The sequence below is a fragment of the Lygodium microphyllum genome, chromosome 14 (genome assembly GCF_053477565.2).
Source record: "Lygodium microphyllum isolate KBCC chromosome 14, Lygodium_microphyllum_v1.1.10, whole genome shotgun sequence".
NCBI lineage: Eukaryota > Viridiplantae > Streptophyta > Polypodiopsida > Schizaeales > Lygodiaceae > Lygodium > Lygodium microphyllum.
In genome coordinates, this window is record NC_141148.1 from 129,021,777 (window position 1) to 129,038,085 (window position 16,309).

A 16,309-nucleotide genomic window follows, 5' to 3' on the forward strand; every position below is an offset into this window, starting at 1 on the left:
TCGTTGTACCTCACGCAACTTCGTGCTTTGCCTTTGATTCCTGACCTGTTGGTCTCTACTATACGCGGCTATGCCTTGCAACGCCTTATGGGCTAGCTTCCTCTCTTCTTCTAAGTCTGTGATGATAGCATTTGCTATTCGACCGCGGTGCTCATATCAGGCGTGCGCATCGTAGCTGCTGACCAATTGTTGAATAGCCTCTAGGAAGACGCCCAAGTCGAGTTCCTCGTTGGACGTGCGGTCCGAGCTTTCCTCCACCATAGTGGGTTCTCGTGCTTCATCAAGCTATCGATCGAATTGAGTGGGTTTGTCAAATCCCCCTTGTTTGTGCCACTTGCTTGATCCTACTTTGTGTGTTGATGGTTTGTCTCCGTCCGCGAGTTCTCTCCTATTCCTGGGTTCCTTGAGTGGCTTATCTTAGTGAGTTCCTTGACTTATTAAATATAGTCCTCAAGTTATCTCCACTCCATGTGTGTGTTCTTTCTGGTGCATGTGTGTTCAATCAGGCTTTCAATTTTTCTTAAGTGCACTTCAAGTGCGGAAATTCAAGGTAAGTGCGGCAAACAGCCTCTAAGTATCTCATGCACCCTCGGGCCTGATAGGCTTTGTAGATCAATTCTCTAGCCGTCTAGGCGAGATTTAGGGCCTTTCGACTAAGTTGCCTTGCCGTTTTTTTTTGGCTCGATCATGGTTTTATGGCTCGTGGGTCACCTTCTAGGTCTCTGATTTTCTAGGTATCGCAACAACCCACTCAAACTGTTAAGCGGCCATGCCTTTCAATTTTGTCTACTCGGTGCGTCAGAATCAGGCTCTAATCGTCAAGAGGGCTCACGACAAGTTGCGCTACGGAGCTCCAGTTGGGTCAAGTCAAATCTCTGAGTCTGAGTTAGGCACACACTCGGCCCAACTGGTGCGAATTGCAGGGCCCGAGCGAGTGACTTGGACGGGCCAAATTGCGCCTGTCCGAGTGCAAAAAGTTTTTTTTTGTAGGCCGAAGTCCGAGTGGAGTGACTTGGACATGCCAAGCCAAATGATGGGCCGAGGGCCGAGTCGGGTCCTGGGCCAAGTGGACCTCGAGCTGAGTGGACTTCGAGCCAAATGTAGGTTTGGTCAAAGGGCCAAGTGGAGTGACTTGGACGGGCTGAGTGGAGTATCGGGTTTGAGGGCCAATTAGGGTTTTCGGGTCGAGGTCCGAATGGGCGGGTCTGAGGGCCGAATCTAGGACTCGGCCTAACAAGGGCCATTCGGACGGGCCAAACGCGGCGCGACGAATACCGTGCAATGACGATTTCGATCAAATCTCCCTAGTTAGGCAATCATCCCTTGCATAAACTTCCAAATCCTAGCTAAGGCACCAAGGGAAGTGATTGGTATACTTGGGGTGAGCGGTAGGCTCTCCGACGACGTGATCGAATCAAATCTTTGCAGGGGCTCTCTCTCTCTCTCTCTCTCTCTCTCTCATTGCAATGGTTGCAAATGAGCTCTCCCTTGGCCTCCTGGCCCTTAAACCCCTTCTCGGGTAGGGCTTTGACACTCTCAATCACTCACTTGCCGACATTAAGCATCCCAAACTAGCTTTTTACCATTTTTTGCATGTTTTATGCCCTGTTTTGCCCTGTTTGCAACAGTAAACCCTACCCTTTCCCAGTTCGATTTCCTAATGCTATCCTACACTAAATGCAAGGAGAATCTAAAGCAACAAACTGACATGATCTCTCCCTATTTTCCAATCATTAAACAAACTAACTAACCCAAAATACTTACTTGTTTCAAGGATCAAAACACCCAACTTAGCTTTGGAGATCTCTTGGGTGTCCTTGCTCCTTTTCCATCTTCTTTCTACTTTTTCATTTGTCCTTCCGCCTTCTCGGCTTGGTGCTAACACTTAGCAAGTTTACACTTTGTGACTACATGTACAGGTATTGTGGTACTTTCATATTAATCTGTTATAATGTTGTAGACTTGATTCTTTTGAGTGGAAGAAGAAGAAGATTTCAACCCTATCTATTTGTATTCTTAAGTCGCCATTGCTTTTGTGTATGGATCCTGGGTTCTTCATCTCTCTTAGCTAGGTAGGAGATAATGCAATCAACTTTATTGAAGCTCTTGAATTAATAAGACTTCCATTAAGTCTTGTAGTTGAGTAAAGAGGCCAACAATTTAGGTTAGGAGTTGAATAAAAGATCCAACTAACAGGACAAAGGTTTTAGAAACTTTTTCAAGGAAGAGAAACTTCACTTTCACTTGAAAGAATGTTTTCTTTGTATCCCTATCATTTGGCAATATGCACTCTATCTCCATTGATGTTTTTGTTTCTTGTTTGCTTATGGCGTTGGTTGAAATATTATGTTCTTTGAATAGATGTAATATGCTATGCAAACATTTTCTTCTTTGCCATCGATATAAAATCCAAAGAGGTGTTGTTGACTTTTGTAATATTGCATCAATGGCCCTTTGCAATTTGACTATCACCTTACTATGTTTTATAAAAGGTACATTACTACTGTACTTCTACTTTATTGTTTCATTCAAACCAACATAATTTATCATATGGAGACAATAAAAATAATGGTAGGTTCAACATTGTCGTCACTGTGATAGTTTTAATCTCCAGATAGCTTTAGCCTATTTTTGGATGTGCTTTATACATTCTCCTTTTATGCTTTAATGTGTGAATGTAAACACACATGCTATGTAAGTGTGATTACAAAGATGTTGGCATGAGGAAAGCACGATTGCCACATGATAATGCAAAGTTTTCTTGCAGGGCAACATAACATTTGTTGCACACACATGAGGTAGTATGTCATTGTGACAAACGAAGTGTGCCCCCTTGATCTTTTGTTGCGAATGAAAAGGAAAATAGTCTATAAAATGAGTGAGATGTAGCCTCATGAGCTTCACAAGGCTACTAAGATGTGTGGCCAATTAGGAGTTATAGATATGAATATAGAAAATTGTATAGGCTATAGTTTGTAGCATTTGTAGAAATCAACCATAGACTACATACTATAGACTAAACTATAAGCCTTACCTTTGTATATATGGACTATAAACTAAGAGCCTTAGCTTTGGAATATCTCAACTAAACATACAAGAGGCACTATGTTGTAAATATCTCATGCACTTTATAGTCCATATTTGTAATCGATGTGTAACTCCTATACTATCCTCTAATTTATAATCTATATCTAAAATCTATAAAATCTAAAAGTTATAACTTATGGTGAAATCCTACTAGCTCAAATGGCAAAGAGATGGTGTGGTAAAGCCAAAGTCAAGGGTTTAATTTTCATGAGTAGTGTTAAAGGCACTTTGTACAATATGAAGAAAAGAGAGACTATGGTTCCACTAACTAGTCATTAGGATGGATGTTGTAATGGGACCAACTGTTAAGTTTATAGTCCAAAGTGTCTAGGTACCCCTTAATTTGAAGTTTTGATGTAAACCTTGTCATTAAATTAATACAAATCCTTAGAGCCTCTAAAACTTATACTCGACGGATCTACCAAAGCTAACTCCCAAGCCTACATGGTGGCCACATAGATAATCCCAAATTCCCTATGTTGAAAAATGAAAATTTATGACTTTATTTTATGAAAAAAAGTGTTTCCCTAATTGCTTCTCTCTCTCTCTCTCTCTCTCTCTCTCTCTCTCTCTCTCTCTCTCTCTCTCTCTCTCTCTCTCTCTCTCTCTCTCTCTCTCTCTCTCTCTCTCTCTCTCTCTCTCTCTCTCTCTTCATGCATTGAAAATAGAGTATAACTTGGTGCCTTTTCACTACCATCCATGGAGCTTACTCTCTTGCACACTCAAGATAGAGTTTGGCAGAGGTGCATGACTGCAATTGGATAGGTGAGCTTCAAGTATGTAAGGGTTCAATGGTCCACCCTCCTCTCGTTTCAAACATACCTATGAACAAGGTAGCTTGTCACGCACAAGAACAATTTGATATTGTACACCAACTTGGTGGCAACCTTACTCCAATGGAGATTCTTGCACATCAATAGGGATGAGGATGGGAAGATGGGCACCATGAGAGGCATCATGGGCTTGGGTGTTCATTTGGTCAGTGAGACGGAGGCCATTCCCATTGCCATCATTGCACTCACATCTCTTTTCACTTTGCCCTTTGCCAAGGTCAAGATAGCTATGCATGTGTCCAAATCCTACATGAATAACACCATCTTTATGCTCATTGGCTCCTTCATCTTGGCTGATGCAATGGAGCATTACAACCTCCATAAGAGATGGCCCTTATGATGATAGTTGTGTTGGGAGGAAAGAAGAAGGCCATGGATCCATGGTTGCTCCTCCTTGGCTTCAGCATTGGTCATGTATTCATGAGTACATGGATCCAAAATACCACCATCACTGTGATGATGATGCCAATTGGTCTTAGCGTGCTCCAAAATACACGCTCTAGCAGCTCCCACACTGTGGCTATCTCACATTTTTTAAATCTAAGTATATAAAGTGTGAATCCCAATACAATCATCCTTGGGTTATGGTTATATGAGTGTGTACCTGTATGCATGTTGGTATGAGTGTATTTCATGATGCGAGAATGAAGCAGGTCTCAATGAAGCACTTACACCATTCACGATTTTGAAGTAAGAGATCCATTAATAGGTTCTTTGTTTGATTTCCTTTGAGTTTGTTCTAAATCCATACTTTCATGGATACACTACCCCTACCCCTTTGCATGTCTAAAAGCAAGCACTACCTCGTGGGCCTTACCTAACTCAACTCCCTCAATCACTTGAAGGCCTATTTGATGAAGCACGTGAACTCTCTCTTAAGTTACTCTCAACTCTACACCCTTTGCCACCTCCACCTCCAAGCACTACCCTTCATCCACCTTTGTTGCACTATCGACCTCCTTATGTCCATCCATAAGCTCACATCATATTATGTGGGATATTTACATGAGTAAATTTGTAATTGTTCACTTGAATGAAATGAGACTAATAACACCTAATGTTCTTTGTGTGGATTTTATGAGTGTAATTGAAATTTAAATAATTATATTTTCATTTTATTGAACATCACCATGAAAGTAGAATCCTCTAGCTCCAATAAACCACAAGTTTTGATATAGGGTTATCTCATATATAATGCTATATGTAGATTTTACGAGTTCTCATATTCTTAGCCTTTGTTTAAGATACGATTTCCAATGAAGCAATAGCTCTTTATAGTTAGAATGTTTAATAAAGCTCATTAGCAACAAATTCGGAAGTAGATTGAGGCTGATCTAGCACATATGCTTTGAGTGCTCATTTATTGTAGAGACTTCTTCGCACATTCATAGGCTCTTAGAGTTACTCTCAAGGCTTACAAATCCACATGATGTGTGATATGGGCTATGCCATATGTAAGGAGAAAACTTTGCATTATGCCATATTCAATGAAAGAACTAAGACACGACCTAATATGCCTAATATGAGGGAGAGAGAGAGAGAGAGAGAGTGAGCTCCATTATTAGGGTTTTTAAATGTAAAAAGCTCGAGGCACCCACTCCAACTTGGATGCCATAAACCTTAACAATATTCTCCTACAATTGCTTATATTCCATGAAAGAAACATGTTTGAAAAGTATTATTTTGAGAAAATTTTTTGCCCTGCAAAATTCAAAGCAAGGGATAATTCACACCGCGCAAAGTACGAAAGTGGGCATGCCAGCTAGTAGCTCCTAATTTAACATCGCTGAAGCAAAAATCCTATCCTTGACATTCAATTAGTTCAAATCCTTTTGAATATCATTCGACATCGGAGAAGCCAGGAAAGTTTGAATGTTTCCACCAAGATCTTGGCCATGGCGACGTTGACGGACGTTCCTAGGCTTGCCATTTTGATCATCATCTCCACCGCCATCGTGGAGTGCTGCCAGGCCAGTGCTGGTGACCAAGATCCAATTTTCAGGTAAACTTGGCTTTTTGCAATCGTTGTCGGTTGCATTACGTAGTATCACCAGCCGCGTTGAGTTGTTACACTCTGTTTCACGAGATTTGCACTTCACACGAGAGACGGTCTTTTGTGTCAAATATACATATGCCGAAGTGCGGCCACAAGAATTGCTTAAGATGTATCGTTGACATTAAGGAATATGCCCATCTGGCTTGAAAGCTGAGCTCTACACAAGGAATCTCTTTGGGGCAACTTTCTACACAATTTTCACATAAGAAGTCAGCACTGAACCTGGAAGAATGGCAATTTTGCTCAAACAATGTTAGGGTGGAGATGTTGGCCTGTGCCTTTGTTGATGGTTGGGCTGTTAGATTTGGGCCCATAGAAATGTTAGAAGAGCAAAACAAGTAGTGGAATAAAGAGAGACACATTATTGATGAAAGAGCTGATCCACAAAATGTAACCATGAATAGAAAGCCACTATGATAATCAACTAAATCAAGCATATAATGGTCGAGCACCAACTAACACACTCTAGAAGCTCCCTCTCTCCACACCAAGAACATACAAAGATATAAGACTATTTTTACACTCCCTACTTTTATGGACAAAAATATCTGTTTTCAATGCTAGATATTGGGTGGCCTGCACATAGTCTATTGCTAGCATTTTTGCCTTTAGATTAGGCTAGTCGGCCAGTTTTATGCTAGCATGTGAAGATATGGACTGGACTAAAACAACACAAGCTTACCCAATCACTCGAGGATGTTGATGATGAGGGAAAGGTGATGAAGTATCATGTGAAGAAGGTTGGTTGTGTAATCTGCTAGTGAAAAGAGCTTAGGATCTGTCTAGTGGTGCTCTATACAATGGGATGCATAGTATGCTATATGTTGGAGAATGCCCATGCAGCGGTGCCACTTGGACATTATTTCTCTTGGAAAGATGATGAAATCATGCAATGCACAGGGAAAGATACAACAGGGGGGGAAGGCCAATGTCGAAGACAAGTGCCGAAACTTGTAGAATACTAAGAAGGGAAGGAACCCCCTCTCAACTTGGATGTTGATGCCGAAGAAGGAAGAGGAGCTTGAGGATGTCGGCCTTCGTGTGGTGCCAAGAACCATGTGGATGAAAATGGTGAAGCATCCCTACTAGAAGAGCAAGGATAGAAGACACCACCACGACAATATCAAGAGAGATGCTGCACGATCCGCCGCGGGAGGGGAAGCTGTCATGTTGATAGAAGAGCAAAACTTCAAGTAGATGGAACCATGAAAGGAATGACAGGCATCTCTTGTTTCCAGTTTAGGAAAGATGGGTGCAAACTTGCATGTGAGTCCTTCACTGAAATACAAAACCTTGCACAAGAGGTCAAAATATGCAAGCACAGAGCTGAGTAGTGAGATGCTCTAAAAAACAAAACTAAAAATAAAAGAAAGCAAAGTTAGGTGCAATATGAGTATGTATGTATACAACGGAAGTCTAAAAAGAGAAAGGCTAAGTGTGTGGCCACCATTGCATACGGTAAGGTGGAAAAGTGGTCCTAGAAGACGCAGTGAATACCCTAGGATTGGAGCATAAAGTACAATAGGCGAGTCACTAAGAGACCAATCAACTATTTATTGAGGAGTGGTGAAGAAGATAGGTTGTTGAGGCTATCCATGTGCCACATGTTCAATAGCCGTTGGGGCAGATGGAGTTGATGGTCTAGCAGCAAAATACGTAGCCCCACTAGACTAGCCAGTTGGAGTGGAGGTAGTTGCAACAGTCTGCTGTGGTTTTCTAGGAGGAAGACCCTAGGTCTTGGTACGACATTCCTCATCCATATGACCAGTTGATCTCTAGCAATGTGTGCAAAACCTATTTTTCTTAGGAATTTATTGCCCAAGGGGTTGTGTTTCTTTGGTTCCGTCAGAGGAAGTGGTGTCACCCTTGTTTTGGCTTGCCTTCATATCTTGCGAGTTCTTGCCATTGATTGGTTTCCTCCCAAGGAAGAGGCAACTAACCCTCACTCCTTTGAATGGATGTGTGTAGAGGACTTCTTATGGACTTGATCGTGCAGTCTTGCGTAACATAAGAACTAACACTCAAACTCGTAGAAGGTTGGCAATCTAGGGAGTGAGATAATGTGTTGGATAAAATGGAAGTATTTGTTTGGTAACTTGTTCAAGAAGAATGTAACTTGATTGTCGTCTAACTTCAAGAAGCCAGTAGTGGCAAACTCGGCGAGTAACCATTGAGATTTGGCCAACTTGACTTTTATATCATCTCCTTCCTTCATGGAAAATTCGTGAAGCTCAAAATTGAGATTGATATGTCGAGTGCGATCTCGAGCCACATAGTGGTCAATGAGATGACTGCAACGCTCAAATGCAAGGGAAAAATGCTATAATTGAGAGTGGAACTCGAGAAGCAACCCTTGCATTGACTCAACATTGGGCGTAGCATTGTAGGCTCTCCGTTGACGGATGTGATTAGGGTGAGCTAATCGAGGATTTGGGCATAGGTTCGGTACCAACAACGAGATCTTAGAGTCTCCGAGATTCAAGCATTTGTTGCATGAAGTTTGACCAAGTGGTGAAATTCGACGTGTTAAAGCGAGTCTTATTTGTGAAGGCATTCTTGGCCATGGCAATAGGAGTAGTAGTGCTAGGAGATAGAGAAGGTGTGTAATGGAGGTAGGGTGGATAAGGGGATAAGGTGGGGTAGTGGAGTATACTTGGAAAGCAATCCCAGAGTGTCCACCATGTATACGAGAAGTGTGCACGGTGGCGCCAAAGGTGGGCATGGTCGGACTAGGTATGGGTGTAGTAATCGCATGAGGAGCCCAATGTGGAGGGATAGGGATACAGGGAGCAGAGGATGGAAATACTTGTGTAGGAGTGACCCAAGGGATGTGTGACGACAATCCATAAGCAAAGGAGGGATATCCTTGTGTCTAAAAGGTCGTATGGGGGGTTTGTGAGTGTTTAGGGGTAGTAAGGGGGATACCCATCACAGTCATCCTAGAGTGAAAAGATGTGGTAAAGTGGAGTAGGTGGAAGGTAGAGTGTTAAAGGGTAGCATTCCTCCTAACGATGCACCAAGAGGTGGAGTGAATGGAGGGTAGGTAGATGGTGGAATGGTGAATGAGAAGGTGCTAGGACTGGAGATGGAAGATCCAATCCCTAGTGTGCTTTGAGCGGGAGTGGAATGTAATCCAAGATTTTGGAATTAAGATATGAGTAGATCAGAATGTGGAGAAGATAGTGGTGGGATGGGATGGGAGGAAGTTGAGAAGTATGGTTTACTTGCTTATATGAAATAGATGGTAAAGATATACCTGATAGAGAATATTTGCTTTGAGAGCCTCCTCTATTAAAGTTAATATATTGAAAATCATCTAGATCTTGCACAACAAGAGAAGAAATAGAAGAGGGTTTTGGCTCATACAACTCAAAAGGCTTGGCTGAGATAAAGAAGATGGATCGCTACACACTGAATGTCGCGGTCCCTCCAAGATTTAGAGAGGTGGATAGTCTCACCAATTGGTCTAGATGGAGTAGTAGCACTCGTTGGAGGATTGTAAACCAAATTGTACGTGATGCGCAAGTACTCCTTAAACTCTTCATTTGTAAGGTGATCAAAACGAGGAGAAGAAGACGGTAAAGGTGAAGGTGTATCTACCTTCTCCTTGACACCATAATACGTTCTTGGAGCCTCCAATGATGGAGAAAAGCCTGACAGGGCGTCAAAGGATCCTTAGAAGAAGGTGCATGAGACATTATGAGTTAGAATCAAGTCGCGTGTGAGTCTTGCACAAAGACTAGCCTCCACAATCACCGTTGGATTCTCTTAGAAGAGCATTGGCTTTGATGCCATGTGAAGATATGCTAAGGTTTGCATTGAGGAAACACAACATGTACGACCAAGGTCGAAACACAAAGGCTCAAATAGATACAAGCAGAACTCAAACCCTAAATGCAAAACGCAAAACACAAAAACTCAAGATGCAAACAGGGAGACAAACACAAAGAGAAGAAACTCTGAAGTGAATGAATGCTGTAAATGAATGTAAGAGTGTACAGAATGCCCAAGGGTAAAGCAATGTAGTGTCGGAGAGTGATGTCCACTGGAGATGGGTCCCAAGTGCAGTAACCACCAGTTGGAGATGAGAGAGTGCTGAGTAATGAAGGGCAACAGGCTAGTCACCAAAACACGAGTTGGAGGCTGGAATCTAGTAAATGCAGCAGTATACCACGAGAGGAAGGTTGAAAAGTGATCACCTGAGGCAGAGAACTGTCAGCCAATAATAGGAGAGGTGTTTGTTGATGTAGATGGCCTTCTGGACAGCAAAAACATAGGTACTGCAGCAGTTGCTCGGTGGGAGAGATGGCAGCAGCCTATCGCCTGTTGGCACAAGATGCTGAAAACGCAGGCTGATCAAGTGCTATGGTGATGCAACAGATGGAGACATCCAAACAGCAGGGCGATGGTGGAGAACAGGTTGCCTAGGGCTGGATAGGGATGGGCTGCAGTCGGTGATGGCTGGATAGCAGATGGTAGGTAGCTGATGGCTGAAATCTGCGCGGTAGAGTGAGAAACGTGTACCAAAGGATGAGGTTGAATGGTGGGCAGCGTGTCCATTTATAGATGTTGAAGGTTGCCCCAAAAAATTAGGGTTTTGGGGGACCATTGAAACTCTCTTGAACTGCACACCAAATTTGCATTTTTCATTAATTAAGCATGTTTGAGGCTATTTAAAAATGCTAATCAGTTGTAAAGTGTATTTCACCTCAAAATGGCCGATTGCATTACTTTATTCATCATATTTGGGGTAGTCAATTCTAGTCATTTTCAACTATATATATATATATATATATATATATATATATATATATATATATATATATATATATATATATATATATATATATATATATATATATATATATTGGGCAGGTTGGAGGCAACATTCATTCATCATTCTTCTATAGGTTCAGCACACTCTTTCGTCACGAGCTTGATTCGGTGCCCTCACTGACACCTTGGGCTGTGTGTAGGGAGGACTAATTAATCGGCCATTGTGTTAAGTTTCCATTCAGATTCAGTGAAGATTATCACTTCATTCTTTTCTTTCTTGCTATCTCTCTCCTTTATTTGTGTTTGTTTTTCTATTTCGTTGCGCACTCTCAGATGGTATCGTTGCCTACGTGTGGATGTGGAGGCTTCCACAAGAGGAGACCATATCTAGGTGGGTTGTTTGAAGCAAATTTGTTGTGGAGAATGTGATCCTCTTGCTTTTTACAGTCCTTCTACTAAGCGTGTGGGACATCTACAATCTTCCTTTGCAATATGTAGCTGATTTTCCCTCCGTTTGAGTATCCAACACCAAAACACAAATTTTCTAGTGCGATTTCAGGTCTATCACAAAGATGGAGTACCACTGGTTCAATGCATTTGATGACTCTTATTAGGAGACCATATTTTCCTTTGAAGGTAGGCGTTCTCACTAGGTAGAACATGGTGAAGAGCAATGTGAAGAATGGAGATTAGAGTCTCTTTCTGAAAGGGAGTATCATTTTGATAGGTCTCAAAGATAGGAGTGGCTTTGTCCTCCTACTTCTTTACATGTCTCACATAGGGCCCATCCTTTTAGCCCTTATATTGCCATGATGATGACACCCTATGTAGAGGCACGGGTTCTTCCTTCCTTACTCGAAGAAGATTGACTTGATGGGTTGAACTATTCCCTTTGGTCATGCAAAGTGGAGTGCATCCTCAATGCTTTTGATCCATGGGATTTCATCACTACTATTCCTCACCCCGTCGAGGATCCCACCATTGGTTCTACTATGGACCAAGCAACTCTATGGGATCAACTCAACTCTCGAGGTAGGTCCTTTTATGAATGAGTCTACAAGATGCTGCCCTTGTTCATGTATATAGATTGTGGATAGCCATGAAGGTGTGGATGAAGCTCTCTTCTCTCTACCATTAGAAGAACTTTGCCCATTGTTACTCATATTACTCTTGAAAAGAAACTCAAAATGCTCTGTTGTGACGACTTTCCTTCTATGAAGGATTGTATCAACAAGATGGAGAATATATGGACGAGCTTGCTTTCTTAGGATGGAGGACATCTTTGGAGGATATGACAATGGTTCTTATTATCTAGTTGCCATCTCCTAAGTATGATGCTGAAACCAGCTTTCCTTCTCGGATAGAGTGGTAAATAACCTAATTAATCATTTAATTATAGCAATTAACAAATTCACAAAATTGAAATGCACACTTTACAATATAATCTTGGATATTGGACAGCTTGTTGGTCCCAAGGCTAGCATCCGTTGTAGTATGTTTTTAACTTTTATTGCAAATGGATGGAGTACAAATGAGATGCTTTGACCTCCTCTGCTAATCCAAGTGTCTCTTTGCTGTCGAAATTGATGAGCAAGCCTCCAAACCAATTTGCCCCTTGCTTTGGTATTCACCTTGCTCCTTGAAAGACAAATTCAGCCCAAAATCTGATATTGGGTGGCTGGTTTTTTGAATCTCTTTGAAATTCCTCAACTTTAGCTGTTGGAATTCATGTCCTAGGCCCCAGTTTTGAGTATGCATCTCAAAGCTACTGTCAAAACTTTAATTTTTGCTGTAAATTAGGATTTACAGTAGAGATTGATTGAAATCTCTTCCTCTAATAGCTCAAACTATTGGAAAATGCTGAGATAATTTAAGAGATGACTGGGGGATGAGAGAAAATGTTGTAGAGAGAAATTTCAAAGTTTCATCATGAGAAACACTGAAAAGCTACTGTTGCCCTGCTCAAATAGCCATGGAAGCTGTCACCTAAAGCTTAGGACCACCAAAAAGAGGCTTGCCTCCTCCTATATGCTGTCATCTGCACCAAAAGGACCTTGGACTGCTGTTACTTACTCTTGGAGGGCTTCAAATTGCTGTCACATGCTATAGGATTGATCCATGGTGGCTGCAAATCACATCGGTTGTCTTTTCTTGCTCTCTAATAGCCTCATTTTCTCTCACAATGGTTGGAACAAACTTGCACCAGCTCCTAAAAACGTTTTTTTCACTTGCACGGGCAACTTTTGCCAAGTGGCAGCCTTTTAATCCCATTTTTCAGTATTATTTAGCTTATTAAATTAATTTTTAGAATATTAATCTTGAAAATTAATGTAATAATTATTCTAGTGTTAAAAAAATAATTTCACCAGCTAATAATTAAATTGGCTAGGCCAATTTGTCTTCCAAGTATCCTTGAGCAGTTATTAGCCCTTGGATTGCATTAATTAAATAATTAATGCCTAGTCTCTAATGTTACCATTGACATTAGTGGCTAATAAATCTGTCTAGATTGACACTGGATACCACCTAGTACCTATTAGGCATAACTTATTATAACTTTTGACTTTGACACCAAATTGATATCTCGGGGTCGTGGGTTACACATTATGAAATAATTAATTTGCACCTCATATGTGCAAGTCACATTAGCACATTTGATTAACTTTTAATCAAATGCGAAGCAAAGCAATAAAATTTCATGTCCTTGTGATAGATGCTTTTTACACGAGTTTGCTTACCTCTAGGGTACATGAGACTTTTCTTCGGAAGGAGTTAGCTCCACTTGTCTTGGAGCATGACGAGTAACTCAAAGAGATAGGAGCTAGTATATCCGGTTTTACTAAGGCCTTTACTATAGGTATAGGAATTGCTCAAATGAAAATTCTATTTACTAGTAGAATATACAAGAGAAGGGTGATGTCTCTCTTATGGAGAAAAAGGATACATGGTTGGTTGATACTCTACTAAGGCAAATAAGGAAAATCAATCTCGAAAGGCATCTCAGGTGAATGTTATACCTAATAAATCCTTATAGATAGAACTCGATCAGAGAAAAGTAAGCTTTTTATGGCTTGGAGTAAGATTGCTAATCAGCCCGTTCTCATTCATTTTGGTGCTACATATCATTATATCTATGCTTGGATTGTTGAAGCTTTACATCTACCAAAGGAGAGATTTGGAACACCAGAAATCTTAGGTGTTTTTTTCAAGAAATGGAATCTTATGTTACTTCCATTTTTGGAAAATTGCGGATTGAGATAGGAGATTATGTAGATCATGAGGGTTTTGTCATGGGAGATCTTGGTCATTGTGATGTTGTATTAGGAATACCTTTGTATAGAACAGTAGACCTAGCTATTGATTGGAATCAAAATAGATTTAGATTTCCTTGAAAGGGCAAAAATATATCTTTTGATATGGGAGTGAAAGGAAACTCCAATTCCATCTTATCCCATGTACAAATTCGTAAAGCAATGAAAAAGTCCATTTTCTCGTACTTGATTTTTGTAAGATTCTAACAAAGAGTCCAGAATTGAAGAGTCCATCTCAAATATGAATGATGAGCGAAGAAATTTCTTAAAGGAGTATGGAGATTGTTTTGTAGACACTTTATTTGATGAGTTACTATGAGAGAGGCGAGAAGATCATCGCATTGATCTCATTCTTGGGAGCTTACCTCAAATAGACCACCCTATTATGTGAGTCCAACACAATAAGAGGAGATTATGAGCCAGGCGAATGAGCTCTTGGAGAAGGGTCTTATAATTCCTCACCTTTTTGTTCTCCAATCCTCTTAGTGTAGAAGAAAGATGGATCTTGGTGCATGTGTGTGAACTATAGGGCCCTCAACAAAATCATAATTAGGAATAGGTTTCCCATTCCAAGAATTGATGATATCTTAGATATGCCCGATGAATCCAAAATATTCAACTAGATTGACTTGAAGAGCAGCTACCATTATATAATGATTGCTCCTCAATACATAGTTTTTATCATATGCATATGATTGCCAATGTAGATGTATGAAATCTAGAGTATGATATCCTGTTTTAGATTTGACATTTTTTTTGAGGGGGAGGGAGGTATGTGCGCATGGGAACTACTAAAAAAGACACAAAACTTGACAATTTTATGGACTGTGTATAGACAACATCATATGTTAGCGGCCTACTAGTAGTGCTTTTGATTGTGACTTGACTCAAATGACTGAAAATCAAAGTCTGAATTTTCTTTGGCAAATTAATGGTGTGTCTTGATTATACCAGAATCTAAAGTTATTGAAGTATTGGAATTTTAATTTTTCATTCAACTTATTATTTTAGTTACTCTAGATACATTTTTACTATTTTTCAAAATTAGGGCTTTGAATCATACTCCAATCATACGTTCATACTCGTCTGTGTATAATGTATGATTGCCATATGAAAAACTATGCCTCAAGATGTTCATAAAACAACATTTAGGACAACTTGACCGTCATCGAATTTTGGAGAGAAGGCTTGAGGATGAGCTTTAAGCCCCTCGCCTACATCGAAGTTTGCATCGTTGCGAGTCGCTATAAAGATTAGCTTTAAGCTTCTCGCCTATTTTTAAGGTTGTCATCGAGTTCCTTGAAGTGACTTTTGAATTCGAGCTTGGTGCTCCTCACCTTCCTCAAAATTCTTCCCATAAAATCTGATTTTCTCGATTCCACCTTCTTCTTTTCTTTCTCGGTTTGAATTGGATCATATCCGAAAGTCTTTTGAACATGTATCTTACCTATATCTTAATTCAAGAATTTGTTTTCTCATTCGACTTGAAACTAAACTCTTCTAGATAATTATTTTATGTTGAGTTCTCCCATCTCAAAGTGTCACTGCGCGACGAGCGACTTTCACAAACCCCCGCGCGAATCCCGTGCAACATCTGGTGAACCCAACATGAAAGCGTCGCTTCTGATCATCAAGATGGGAGATTCTTCAAACAATCCACCTTTATCATCAACTACTTCTTCTTTTTCGACTGATGAGATGAAGACTTTATTGCAAACTCCTTCTTTAGCCATTATGATACAGAATCAACAGATGCAGTTATCTATGCAAAAGCAGCAGTAGTTACATCAACAGCAATTGGATCAACAACGAATGATGCATCGAGAACAAGAGCATACGCATGGTGAGACCAAGGCGATTGAGGTTGTGGTTAGTGAGCGCAAATTATTTGATGGCCAGAATGTTTCAGCCTATATCAAAACCTTTGAAAGCCAGATGTGCTTCTTCGGAGTTCCAACCAATTCGAGCAATTATTTCTTATAGCTTGTTACTCCTGCTTTGCAGGTTAGAGTGATAGATTTGTTTGTGCAAGACTCTAACTGGAATGTTTTCAAGAAAGCACTCAAAGATGAATATTTCTTGGAGGATTATGGTATTGCTATGTGGAAGACATTCAAAGAGTGGGTCTATCAGCCCAACAAAGGTCTTGTTGCTTCTAAGTTGTTGCGGGAGTTTGAAGAGCGATATAACCAGTTGGATGGACTAGAGCAAAGAGCTCTAAACTCATAGAAAGTAGAGTTATTCTT

The 16,309-nt window shown here is 40.6% G+C and overlaps 1 protein-coding gene across 2 annotated transcripts in view; it reads left to right on the forward strand.

The window, feature by feature from the left end:
- Positions 1 to 5,691: 5,691 nt before the first annotated feature.
- Positions 5,692 to 16,309, forward strand: part of LOC148026101 (uncharacterized) — a 55,926-nt gene continuing 45,308 nt past the window's right edge. Inside the window, exon 1 of one of the 2 annotated variants that reach the window (XM_087693353.1) lies at positions 5,692 to 5,922. In XM_087693353.1, the coding sequence (XP_087549479.1) occupies positions 5,816 to 5,922 (107 nt within the window). In that variant the 5' untranslated portion in view covers positions 5,692 to 5,815. The remainder of the gene's footprint in view (positions 5,923 to 16,309) is intronic. The other variant, XM_087693352.1, reaches the window with a different exon arrangement.